Raw genomic sequence first — 13,926 nt, 5'->3', positions numbered from 1 at the left:
AATATATGTATTGAAATATAATCTACTTACAAACATCAAAAATAAAAATATAATTTCGTAATTAGAAGAATAGAATTGTAGCACCGGTCAAATTGTCGATAGCTTTTTTTTAATTAACAAACAACGTGATGTTTGCATCAAATAGTTAAAAATGATTACAAAAATCACCGCTTGATATATAATATATAATATCATATTTGATATTTCGTTTAATACTTTTATTTACATATTTACATAAATCATGTAATTTTTTGGCTCAAAACATGTTTTCCCATATTTAAATAAGCGACGTTTATGATTAAGGATGTTACGCAACTGAAACATAATAACAAAAAAAAACGAAGTTACATAATTGACCGATCGAAGGCGCTTAGAAAACAATCAGTTTGACGTTTATTAAGAATTGTCGTGTTGTGTAATTTTGCTTATTATTTAAGTAGTTTATAACGTGTTACTTGGTGAGTATCGCGTAGCTATTATTTGTGTTAACGAAAAGCGTATGTAATTAATAGTATTTGTATTGTTTTTTCAGTGGATTTTCAGTGGTTGCTCCTGAATTGGCCGTTCCCGGAAAGACGACGGCGGTGTTGGTAACCCTGCACGGACCAGCGAGTCTGCAACCCCTCAATGTAACCGTTCGCCTACTCGCCGATCCTGCGGAAGACGTGCAGCGCGATCACATCATAGAAACCACTCAAGAAATCAAGGGTAAGCCTTCTTCATCTCTACGATAAACTTTTTCTTCCATTCCCTTCCCGCCGCTGGGATCATTTTAAACTAATTAAAAGTCTGCGTGAACGAGCAGCACCATTTCCAAAACTAAACCCTCTCTTCCTTCTCCTCCTCATTATCCCGCGGATGTTCACGGAGCCAAGTTTCTCAGATTACCCCCGAGACCGCACACACTGATTCCGCACAGATAGTGCAAACAATCGGCGTCGAGCTAAATCAGCAATCAGGGCCCTTCGCATAACATTAAAGCGAAACGAGCTGGGAATTGATTGTTATTCAGACAGTTCGCGTTGCTTTGCCACAGCCGCCGCGATCATCCCCCCCAATCATTATCATCAACATGATGATGATGATGTTGATCATCATCATGTTGATGATTTCGCGAACAGCTTGGATTGATTAACATCAACACAGCGCCGCTATCCAAACACTTTCCACATGTATTTGCGAAACTCAATTAAGAACGTACAAAGAGATCCTCGATGAAAGAAGAAAAAAACGAAAACAATCGTTGGTTTATTGAATGGATTTCTGTTTGATTGAGTGTATTTATATAGGTAAAAATATGTGAGCACCGAAAGGAAATAAAAATATATTAAAAAAAGGAGGAATCGGTGGACGGAATAGTAGTAGCCGTATAACCGTTTTAATTAAAAAGTCCGATCGATTTCGCTTTGTTACTGCTTTAATGAAATCTGTTCTTTTATGGAGGCATAAATCAAAAACAGCGCGTTCCGCGTAATTGAATACGCTCATACAAATACATACACGCAAATATACATGCAAATACATTTGTACGAGGAAAATATGCGACGAACGTTATTAAATCAATGTTTCCTTTGACCACAGTCGCAGGATTATATCGGATCCACAATTATCCGAGCCACTCATTAACCATCACCGAATGCATATTAAATGAACGCAACAAATACTAAACGTGCATGTTTGATGCGTGTTTTAATTAATTAAAAATATCCTCAGAGAATTTTGGATAAATTTTGTATTTGTAACCCGGTGCATCCGTAATTATCCGAGCATTAATTATCAAGTGAAAAAACATGTTATTCGAGAAGGAAAACAAGCTCACTTAATGTATATAGGTTAAACATGAATATTTAATGGGAATGTAATTAATTAGTCATATCCTCAAGCGTATTTGCTTTAAAGCAAAAGCAAATTTTGAAAATAAACATTTAAAGTTTCAGCTCGCAGTGAAACTACCAAAAAGTTTTCAATTTTTAACCTATCTTTTTTTTGTTTTTGTGGAGGAGAGGAAACCTGATTGTCTTTGCTGTTTCGCACTTCCCTAAGATTATGTTAATACTGGTCTCCACTGACACTGCCTCCAAATTTCAGAGGCGAAAGATGAGAATTACATTCGGAATCAATTTTATTGTGAGAAATTTCTGAATTTTATATGAAAAATTATAAGTAAATGAAGACAATTATAATATAGTCAATATTTGAAACTGAAGTTTGATGGATTCATCTATCATGTATCGAAATTTTAGAGGCGAAAGATGAAAATGACATTCGGAATAAATTTTAATTGTGAGAAATTTCTGAATTTTATATGAAAAATTGTAAGTAAATGAAGACAATTACAATATAATCAATATTCGAAATTGAATTTCAATTGATTCATCTATCATGTATCGAAATTTCAGAGGCGAGAGATGAGAATTACATTTGGAATAAATTTTAACTGTGAGAAATTTCAGAATTTTATATGAAAAATTGTAAGTAAATGAAGACAATTACAATATAGTCAATATTCGAAATTGAATTTCAATTGATTCATCTATCATGTAACGAAATTTCAGAGGCGAAAGATGAGAATTGCATTCGGAATAAATTTTAACTTTGAGAAATTTTTGAATTTTATATGAAAAATTATAAGTAAATTAAGACAATTGTAATATAGTCCATATTTGAAACTGAATTTCAATTGATTCATCTATCATGTATCGAAATTTCAGCAGCGAAAGATGAGAATTATATTCGGAATAAATTTTAAACTGTGAGAAATTTCAGAATTTTATATGAAAAATTATAAGTAAATGAAGACAATTACAATATAGTCAATAATTTGAAACTGAAGTTTAATTGATTCATCCATCATTTATCGAAATTTCAGCGAAGAAAGATGAGAATTACATTCGGAATAAATTTTAACTGTGAGAAATTTCTGAATTTTATATGAAAAATTATAAGTAACTGAAGACAATTACAATATAATCAATATTTGAAACTGAAGTTTGATTGATTCATCTATAGAAATTCGAAATTTCAGAGGCGAAAGATGAGAATTACATTCGGAATTAATTTTAACTTTGAGAAATTTCTGAATTTTATATGAAAAATTATAAGTAAATGAAGACAATTACAATATAGTCAATAATTTGAAACTGAATTTCAATTGATTCATCTATAATGTATCGAAATTTCAGAGGCGAAAGATGACAATTACATTCGGAATCAATTTTAACTTTGAGAAATTTCAGAATTTTATATGAAAAATTATAAGTAAATGAAGACAATTACAATATAATCAATATTCGAAACTGAATTTCAATTGATTCATCTATCATGTAACGAAATTTCAGCAACGAATGATGAGAATTACATTTGGAATAAATTTTAACTTTGAGAAATTTCTGAATTTTATTTGAAAAAATTTAAGTAAATGAAGACAATTACAATATAATTAATATTCGAAACTGAATTTCAATTGATTCATCTATCATGTAACGAAATTTCAGCGGCGAAAGATAAGAATTACATTTGGAATGAATTTTAACTTTGAGAAATTTCTGAATTTTATATGAAAAATTATAAGTAAATGAAGACAATTACAATATAATCAATAATTTGAAACTGATGTTTGATTGATTCACCTATCATGTATCGAAATTTCAGCGGCGAAAGATGAGAATTACATTCGGAATAAATTTTAACTTTGAGAAATTTCAAAATTTTATATGAAAACTTAAAGTAATTGTAACTATTGTTGAAAATCTCATTTAATTATAAATTATATATTTTAAGATATTAATTAGTGACTTTAGCTCATTTTAATTGCTTAATTTATAAACATTATTATTATTATTATTTTACAAAGTGACGAATCAGTGACGAAAGATGAGAATTGCATTCGTAATAAAATTGAACATTGAAAACTTTGAGAAATGTCTGAATTCTATTTCAAGAATAATAAATAAATGAGGACAATTATTAATAATATAATTGTAATGAATACTTAATAATTTGAAATAAAGACGGATAGATTGTGGTCCAAATTCATACAAATTGAACATTGAGAAATTGAAACTATGAGAAATGTCTGAATTCTGTTTCAATAATTATAAATAAATAATTATAAATAAATAAATTATAAATAAATTATTAATAATATAATTGTAATTAATACTTGAATACTTAATAATTTGAAATAAAGACGGATAAATTGTGGTCCATATTGAAAATTGAAATCGTTCAATTAATGCAGCCTGTCGCTCTATCGAAATTTCATCGTTGATGAAAGATGGGAATTTCTGCGCTGCATTCGGTATAAATTTTAATTAATATTTTAATGCGCTTCGCGGATCGCTTCGTGGTCATCAAATAAACATTTCGAAATGGAAACACTTTTCAGCTGCATCCGCACACACACACACACTGATTCGTGATGCATTTGCCGGTTAATTTGTATTGACAATAAATGAATGGGGAAATAACAGCGTTTTACTTTCAAAATCGTTGAATAAAATTCGCCGCTTTTCAATCGACAGGTTAATTTTAGATTACTTAATATGCAGATATGTTCTAATATACTTAGAATTTGTTTCTGTGTGCGCGGACGTGTGATCGATATTTTGGGGGATTTTATGCAACGTTAAATTTTATATCTCCATCCGGGTGCGATGATTGCATAAATTTCCAAGTTCCAAACGGTTAGTGGCTATGATAATAATGACGATGGAAATAGGTGTATATATAGGAATAGGTATATATATTGGTAAAGGTATATTGAAAGTGGGTGGGAGGAGAGGGTGCAAATAAAAAAAAAGAGTATTCGGAAAGGTTGTGGGGTGGCTTAGGTGAAAATCACGCGGGTCGCTGAGCCGTGAAACTAGACGAACCCTTCACCTCGCTGCCTCCTAATCGACCAAGATTTAATTTGTTCACAACCCACCATCTCTCTCTCTATATATATATAGATTATGTATGTGTGTGTGTGTGTGTGTAAGGGATATCCGGTATAGAACGTGGAAAACATATTATGAAATTGGCGAGCAGGTGAAGCGGAAGTCTTTCTGGCCTCGCGATGCAGATCGATTCCGTAATTAGTTTAGGAGTTGCAACGTGGAAAGTGTATTCGTTCATCCCTACAGCCTCGCTGGGATGTACGAGCGTGGAATTCTAATCCGGAGTGGTTCGAGTTGGTTGCGAATGGATGGCGGTTTTTCATTCTCGCATCATTAGTTGTTTGCGCCGGCCGCGATCTTTCTTCGAGCGGAGGCGAAGGAAGTTCTAATGTACATAAATAAGCATGGGGGGGGGGTGGCGATGGAATTGTTGGGGTGGTGTAAAAGTCGTGAGGAGGAGGAGATGGGGGGTGGTTCCGGCGGAAACGGTCTAGTTGGATTTGCGCCCGGACTTAATGGCCAGGAAATTGCAAGAATGCGCGGTGCTTCGGGATGCAAGGAAATTAAGTCCAGTAGGCGGAAAACCCTGTCGACTCGATGACAACCACCCACAACAACCCTGCTCCTTCCATTCAACACTGCTCTGCAGAAGAAAAGTCGTTGCGAGGATGTTGGTAATTTAAGTCCTTCGAAAATGCGGATCTTGTAGTTAATTGCAAAAAACAATAGGAAACAAAACATTAAACTAAATCGAACCATTTTTTATATGCGTCAAAATGTAATATTATTGAAAATCTGGTAATAACTAAATTTTATTTGTGGATATACATTTTTAACAATTTTCTTTTTGAAGAAGGCCGATAGTTTTCCCTAGGTTTTTTTTTTTTTGTAATACGTTTAAAATGTAAAATATAAGTGAATGGTTCTGTATATATTTCTGTAAAATTGACATGTAAATCGTAAATCTATCAAAAATGTGAAGGAATTTCAAAAGTTTCATTCAACACTCCTCTGTTCAAAATGTAATATTATTGAAAATCTGGTAATAACTAAATTTTATTTGTGGATATACATTTTTAACAATTTTCTTTTTGAAGAAGGCCGATAGTTTTCCCTAGGTTTTTTTTTTTTTGTAATACGTTTAAAATGTAAAATATAAGTGAATGGTTCTGTATATATTTCTGTAAAATTGACATGTAAATCGTAAATCTATCAAAAATGTGAAGGAATTTCAAAAGTTTCATTCAACACTCCTCTGTTCAAAATGTAATATTATTGAAAATCTGGTAGTTTTCGATAGTTTTCCCTAGGTTTTTTTTTTTTTGTAATACGTTTAAAATGTAAAATATAAGTGAATGGTTCTGTATATATTTCTGTAAAATTGACATGTAAATCGTAAATCTATCAGGGAATAATTACGTAAAATGTGAGGGAATTTCAAAAGTTTCATTCAACACTCCTCTGTTCAAAATGTAATATTATTGAAAATCTGGTAGTTTTCGATAGTTTTCCCTAGGTTTTTTTTTTGTAATACGTTTAAAAATGTAAAATATAAGTGAATGGTTCTGTATATATTTCTGTAAAATTGACATGTAAATCGTAAATCTATCAGGGAATAATTACGTAAAATGTGAGGGAATTTCAAAAGTTTTGTGAATGATGAAACCAAACCGAATTTGGTTGCGAGCGATGATTAAATGTTGGGGGGTGTTTAGGGGAATCGTGTTAGCGTAATTCCTTGCCATTTGTTTCATTTGTGTGTCTGTGTGTGTGTGTATATATATATAGATGTGCCTCGTTTCTCTTCCTCTTCTTTTCGAGCTTTGTCCTCGCTGTCGGCGAAAATAAAGGAATCAGATGTTGCCAGGTTGAAGCGGAGAGACGCGACGACAGGACGAACAATTAGCGTTGAGATAAAGCGACGTCGGTGGCTGTAGGTGTTTTGCAGGAAAGGCTCGAGCCATATAACAGCAGGATTCTCATTCATGAAATCGAACATTGAATACTGCCAGACTCGCCTCGCCTCTGTTTGTTTCTGAAAGCTTAAACAAATATATTCATTTATTCATCCGGTTGTGAATACGCGATTACTGGAGACTCGAAAGCATCCACTCTCCTCTATCCACCCTCTATCTCTCTCTCTCGCTCGCTTTGGATACAACTCACCCCTTTTATCTTATTCTTCTTTCATATATATATATATATGTGAGAGGGAGGGAGAGAGCGATACAATGTTTATTACAGTGAAGCCTTCGCGTTTACAAATGCCTTGACATTTCGAGTTCATCTCCAAACGGAAAGCCACCCCATTTGTTCCAGTCTTTCTCTCTCTCCTCCGTTTCGTCCTTTTCCCTGTTCCCATTTTTCGAATGCAGATATTTGTATGATGCAGCGTCTCCGAATATATCCATACTCGAACTAGATAAATGTAAAAAAAAAACCGAAGCACCCAAATTGCAAACATTCTCAAATCAGTTAATCTCCGCTTCAACCTTATAGCCTGCTTCAGATCCAGACTGGGAGGAAAATAATACGAAAAATTCTAAAGTTACACTACAAATATCTCTCTGCTCAACTCTACGACCTTGTTCCCTTCCCCAGTTGAAGTTGAAGTTTAAAAAGTATTTATTAAGAGTAGATACATACATAGAGTTATTTTTTTAAGGGGTGGCGTACATGTGAGCTTGTGCTCATTTAGCCAGAAACATGATTAGTTTTAAATAGTACAAAAAAAAAAAGGTAATAGTAATATAGTAATAGTAACACAGTAATAGTAATATAGTAATAGTAATAGTTTAACAATAGTTTTCTTTAGCAACCTTCCCCAGCATTACAGAATTCATAAATACATTCCAAGGAAAACTAGCTCTCAGAATTCAAATACACAATCATCACACACTTTCTCTATTCAAACTTTCTCCCAGTTAATGTCTCAGGCTAAAACCAAAAACTAAAATGGGGAATGGCATTTTTCCAGCTAAACTAGTGCAGAATCTTGAATCTGATGTTCCCATTTTCAATGATCCATTCTTTCTGTGATATTCCATATTCCAATTTCTTTCTTATTTATATTGCTTAGTGTCTATAAGATGTGTAATAGGTGTCCTTTAAAATGTGTAATCTTAATGTTTTCTAAATGTGTACTTGTTCTCTAAAATTTCTATTCATATTCTAAACACTTCCTGATTTCAAGAATGTTGTGTTTTTACTCTACAATGTGCTTCTATCCCACAATGTTAATTTTTTTTAATACTCATTAAATCTAACCCTTAAACTGCATGCTGAAAGAGCTTAGGCTTAAGCGGTATGAATACTATGCAAAATTCAAACATGTAAACCACTTTATATATGAATAAGAACATTTGAAACTAAAAAAAAAAACTAAAAAAAAAGTATCCACATTATATCAAACCGCATTAATGTTGCCTTTAAACGCATCCCCAGTTAAGTTTCCACTCCGCGAAATAAATTGACGTCACAAGAGGGTTGGGTTGGGAGTTGATTATGAAGTTCCATTATTGGATTTCATCTCTCTCTGCGTTTCTCTTCTCGACCATTTATCTATCCATCTATCTATCGGTGCTGGTGTGTTCGCCCAGTTTCTACAACCCTTGTTGCGGCGCTCTCCATTCAAGTGGCACAACAACATTCGGCCACTACAGGATAATCCATTTACGATCGGTTTGTTTATGCCGTGTATCCACTCCTCTTCCTCTTTGGGGAAAATAAAAATAAAGTAAAATAGAGAGAAGAGATGGCAAAATGCTTTATTCTATCCCGTCCGCAGTTATTTCCTAGCATCGAAACCCCTTCGCGAACAACAAACAAAATTCTCCAACAAACTCGTATAAAAGTCAAATAAACTTGGCCCTTTCGCCCCCGAGTTTACAAAATGTATTTCTCGTCCGCGTGTCCCATTTGCAAGTTCACCTCCAGCCATAGGACGTAATTTGTTCACTATATACACACACACAAACTGCATACACTGTTTTCGGTCACGTGTGTGCATTTGCTCTTCTCTTCTGTTGTGCCTTAATCGTCCGTTACGACCTCGTTACATCGCATTACCCCACTTACAAACAATCCACCCCACACATTCAATAATCACAATTCGACGATCACCGAAATGACCTGATTTTCACTTTTACTTTGTTAAATATAAATGTTCAATAATTAAATCATAACATATTTTAAAATCTATTAAAGCTAATTGAGGAAGAACTAACCTCTATCTAAAAAAGTGTAGTATATATCCGCCACTCGTCCGCAAAGTATTAAATTTATAGTTACACATGAACCTGGCGCATTTATGAAATGAAACAAAATCAGTATTTATTATTAACAGCAGTATTAGGAAACATTGTTATCATTGAATGTAGTTTATTTCTTTGTCTAGGAGACTTTGTCTATTTATATGTAAAATTCTTTGACGATAAAAAGCGTCGCGAAATAGTAGTAGTATCCATGTTCGTCTGCCAAGGATTCTGATGTAGTGATGTTCCTGCGGGAACGGGTTTTTTTTTTAAAGTAAAGTTGTTTTTTCTTTTGTTTCTCTTCAACATAAGAAGCTACGATCACCGATGCTAACTCGAAATGACCTGATTTTCACTTTTATTGTGTTAAATATAAATGTTTAATAATTAAATCATAACATATTTTAAAATCTATTAAAGCTAATTGAGGAAGAACTAACCTCCATCTAAAAAAGTGTAGTATATATCCGCCACTCGTCCGCAAAGTATTAAATTTATAGTTACACATGAACCTGGCGCATTTATGAAATGAAACAAAATCAGTATTTATTATTAACAGCAGTATTAGAAAACATTGTTATCATTGAATGTAGTTTATTTCTTTGTCTAGGAGACTTTGTCTATTTACATGTAAAATTCTTTGACGATAAAAAGCGTCGCGAAATAGAAGTATCCATGTTCGTCTGCCAAGGATTCTGATGTAGTGATGTTCCTGCGGGAACGGTTTTTTTTTTGTTTCTCTTCAACATAAGAAGCTACGATTCCGCCGGGAGTTTCGGCTATGTTTGCTCGGATACAAAATATCAAACGCGACGCTGTCTGTGCATATGTGCAAAGATGTGGGGAAATACGGGAATTGGGTCACACTCCCGTTTCCCGTTCCAATTTTCACGAGCGAATTTTAATGCAGGAAATGAGTCCGTTTTCCATTAGCTCCAAGCGCGGGGGGTGGTGGCGATAAAACAAATGACGTTTCCGGTTTACTTATTGATGTTGTTTTGTTCTTGTTTTCTTGTTTCAGGTCATGGCATACTTCCTCTGGACGTACCGTCGGATGCTGCCGGTGCCTATCTGCTCAGGACCTCCGTCAACTGCACCGAGGATGAGAAGGATTGCGATCTGCAGAGCACTTCGCAGATGCGGCTCGTCGGACCCGTAAGGGATGTGATCATACGACCGGCGAGGCACGCCTACCGACCCGGCGAAACACGTAAGGAAACAACAGTTTTACTAGATCCGGATAAGACGTCCATGTGCATGTTATCAAACGAGAATGAGAGAGAGAGCGAGAGTTCTTTGCGAAAGTTTCGTATCTCTTCGGGGGGGTTTAACTTTAATTGGACGTCTCCGATAAGGCTTTCGAAAATGCCCTGTTTTACCATCCAGGGGCGCTATCGTACGCACGTACAACGGATTACAACCGTTTTCCTTTCGTTTATTTAGGATAAATATGCGCACATCCAATATTGACGTAACGGATTTTTACCATATCCAACCGCAGTCTCAATTGGTAATCTTAACAAAGCAATTAAACGTTTTTATTACCATGACAACTTGGAAAAAAAATATAAGTTATTACCATGACAATATATTTTATAAAATCAACAATTAGTTATATAATGAGGTTAAATTCTCAGTCGATTTAATTCTCGAATATATTGGCAATTTATTATAACAGAATGATGAAAACCTGGAAGCTTTTAAATTTTTAACCTAATTAATGGAAGCTACTTTTGCTCCGCTATAAATATATTTCCTTTTTGCGTGTTTGCCTTAACGAACTGGAATGGAAATTTAAATTGGTGCTCTTTTATATATTCGCATTTTTCGATGAAATGTAAATTATTGTTCGCGTTCTTGATTAAAAAGGGGGGACCGAACAGGAAAAGAAAAAATGTAATGAAGGGAGGGGTACTATTTTTTTTTGTTTGTTTCTTTTTTGGTTAACAAGTTAATTAATTGCATTTTTCCACCCTCCCCCATGTCCGAAGCGACACGACGCGCGTTATTTCGTGTGCATGTTAAGTGCGTGTGTAATTGAGATTTAGTTGCTGGAGGGGTCGAAGGAGAGTTGAAGAGAGGGTGGGTATTGTGCATGTGTGTGTGTGTGGGTAGGCATGAGCGCACAAGAGACACAAAGCAAACTTAATATTCAAGGTATAAGCAGACTAGAAACTAATGAAACCATTGTTGCCGCAACATGAAACTACACTAACACTTGAACGAAGGGTGGGGGGGAAGGGTTGGGTTTTAGAAGAGCAAGTGCTATGCATATTAGGGTGGATGTGGAATGTAGGAGCCGGCGGGGAAATGTTTGGAGGAGGCCATTTCGTACCAACCTGAAGAGAGGACTTCTATTATATCGAGATTTGACAAAACAATGCACTCGTTTCTTACATTGTTCTTATATTCAGTGTCTCCGACTTCTCCATAAATTAAACTTCAAGTTAAAAAGCATAGCAAACATTTTCATAGAATTATAGGATTTTCAGTTATTACATAATTTGTTCTAGAAAAGTAAATAATAGAAATATCTAATTCTATAGAATTAGAGAACAATATCAAGTCTTGCGGGAATGTGGAATGATCGAGAGTGTTTTAGGTCTCTCGGTTTGGATTCGTGGCTAAAGTTTGAAAAGTTACGTAACCGAAAGTTGTAAAATATAAAGGCGTTTGAAAAGTCGGGCGTAAATCAGATAAGTTAGGGCGCGCGGCGGACGGGGAGGGCAAAAAAAAATATGGTAGGGTCTAACGCTGCCGCCTCCACGAATTTAATTTATTAAAAGCGCCGACACGACCCGCATCGAGCGAACGAAAAAAAAAATAAGAGGAGGCAAACTTTACATCCCAAATTAGAAGTTTTCCACCCCCGTCTTCTCCCAAATATATATATATAAGGGTGAACAACAACAGTAAACATAGAGTAAACATAAAAAACTGGAGTTGCGGTCCGTCACTTTCTTTCATTGCTCAACAACAAAAAGCACTTCGGGGCGTAAAAAGAAACTTTGCATTCCGAGTGAAAGAAATTTAATTTTGGGCCATAAGTTTTTAGGTGAACTACTTTCTTTGACTATATTTTTTTATAGTCGTGTTTATGTCTGTTCTTTTGTTACATATACGCTTTTGTCGCTTCGTTTTTCAGTCTCGTTCTGGCTTTTGGCGCTCGATCATGATTTGCAAATCGCCGCTGGGGCCGTGGGAACCGTCAGCGTCAAGGATCCTGCAGACACTAAGATCTCCTATTGGGATCAAATCCCGCTGGACGAAGGTAAACGTTTTTCTTTTCGTTTCTGCTTCGTTTCTTCTTTTATTGTACGGTTTTGATTTCATTTTAACAGGTGTCAAAGCGTTTACTCTTCCCCTGTCCGAGTACGCGAGCATCGGGCGTTGGTTGATCCACGTCGATGTCGATGGAAACGAATTCACCGCTCCATTCGACGTTGCCCCAGGTGTTGGGGGAAGTTTACCGGATGTTGCGGCGGCGGAAGAACATTACGTCGAGTTACGTTTCGGAAGGGAAATGCGAAGACGTTACAAACCGGGTCTACCGTTTTCCGGAAAGGTATTGATGAGTTCAAAACAAGTCGCTTTTAAAATAATTATATTTTCTGTTTAGGTTGAGGCAATGAGCACTGAGAAATCGGTTAGGGTTCGTGTGAAGGTGTACGATAACACTACATCCATCTATAGTCAGGACATCGAGATAACGAACGGAGAAGGCACGTTCGTCGTTCCTGCTATAATGGCAGACAGCGACGTGATTGCATTGCAGGCAAGTATTGTCTGTATGTTGCACAATGAATGTGTGTGAGATCGAGAGAGAGAGAATGGATAAAGGTTTGGTTTAGTTCAGAGGTTCAAAACTTGCCATGTTTTTCGGTGTTGGGTAGACCCCTTACTTACCAGATATTGATTGTTTGTAAATTTATTATTTATATTGGGAGATCTTTATAATTATTAAGATCTTTGCTCTGAGACTGCTCGTATGCTTGTAGCAAGATGATACTGGTATATCATTATGTGCAGGTTTTTACAAGTTCAAAATGTATTGCGACCACAAAGCGAATGCCTACATCTTACAACTTACACAATTTTATAAACATATATAATATTTTATTTACTTCATGGATACTTTTACTATTGAAATTCCGACTTTATCGAAATCCCGACAGTATCGAAATCCCGACAGTGCCTTATTATTATAATTTATACAATAAATTTTTTAAATTATTCCGAAACGCAATCACCATCTACGATTAATTAATATTAATAACAATAAATTAATTTGAATTTAAAATATTTCTTAATTTTAAGTTTTATTAAGTCAATGAAAACAAATACAATAATAAATATATATTGGTATTAATAATTACATTTCAGATTATTTCAAATTGTCAAAGTTTATTATGAATAATTCAATGAAATCTCAAATACAATAAATAACAACAATTATTAATCTCAACTCCCCCCCCCGTTATATTCTAGAAATTAAAAAAACTCGAGCGATGAATTTTTAAAATTATCCTAGCTTATTATAAAACAAAAATTAATGAAACACTATGAGCTATTGTCGAGATTTTGATATAGTCGGGATTTCGATACAGTCGAGCTATTCCGCGAAGATAACTCATGAATGTTCTGTTTTGGCAGTCATATATAATAAAAGACACTGTCGGGATTTCGATAAAGTCGGGATTTCGATATAGTCGGGATTATGGTTGTCGGGATTTTGATATAGTCGGGTGCCACCGGTTGAGATCCACTATCGTGGACCCCCATTTTCATTTCAA

At 34.8% G+C, this 13,926-nt stretch overlaps 1 protein-coding gene across 1 annotated transcript; it reads left to right on the top strand.

Annotated features, from left to right (window-relative positions):
• Nucleotides 1-532: 532 nt before the first annotated feature.
• LOC108556530 lies at nucleotides 533-12,908 on the top strand (the record flags this gene model as incomplete). The annotated part of the gene is made up of 5 exons (XM_017912681.1): nucleotides 533-708; nucleotides 10,155-10,343; nucleotides 12,279-12,404; nucleotides 12,475-12,698; nucleotides 12,753-12,908. Coding segments are annotated over 5 exons (871 nt in total), but the record flags the coding sequence as incomplete, so codon positions are not given.
• Nucleotides 12,909-13,926: the final 1,018 nt, after the last annotated feature.

The sequence above is a fragment of the Nicrophorus vespilloides genome, unplaced genomic scaffold (assembly GCF_001412225.1).
Source record: "Nicrophorus vespilloides isolate i.1.1-1 unplaced genomic scaffold, Nicve_v1.0, whole genome shotgun sequence".
Taxonomy (NCBI): Eukaryota; Metazoa; Arthropoda; class Insecta; order Coleoptera; family Silphidae; genus Nicrophorus; species Nicrophorus vespilloides.
Note: the sequence above shows the minus strand (reverse complement) of the source record. Positions and strands in the feature narration are given on the sequence as shown.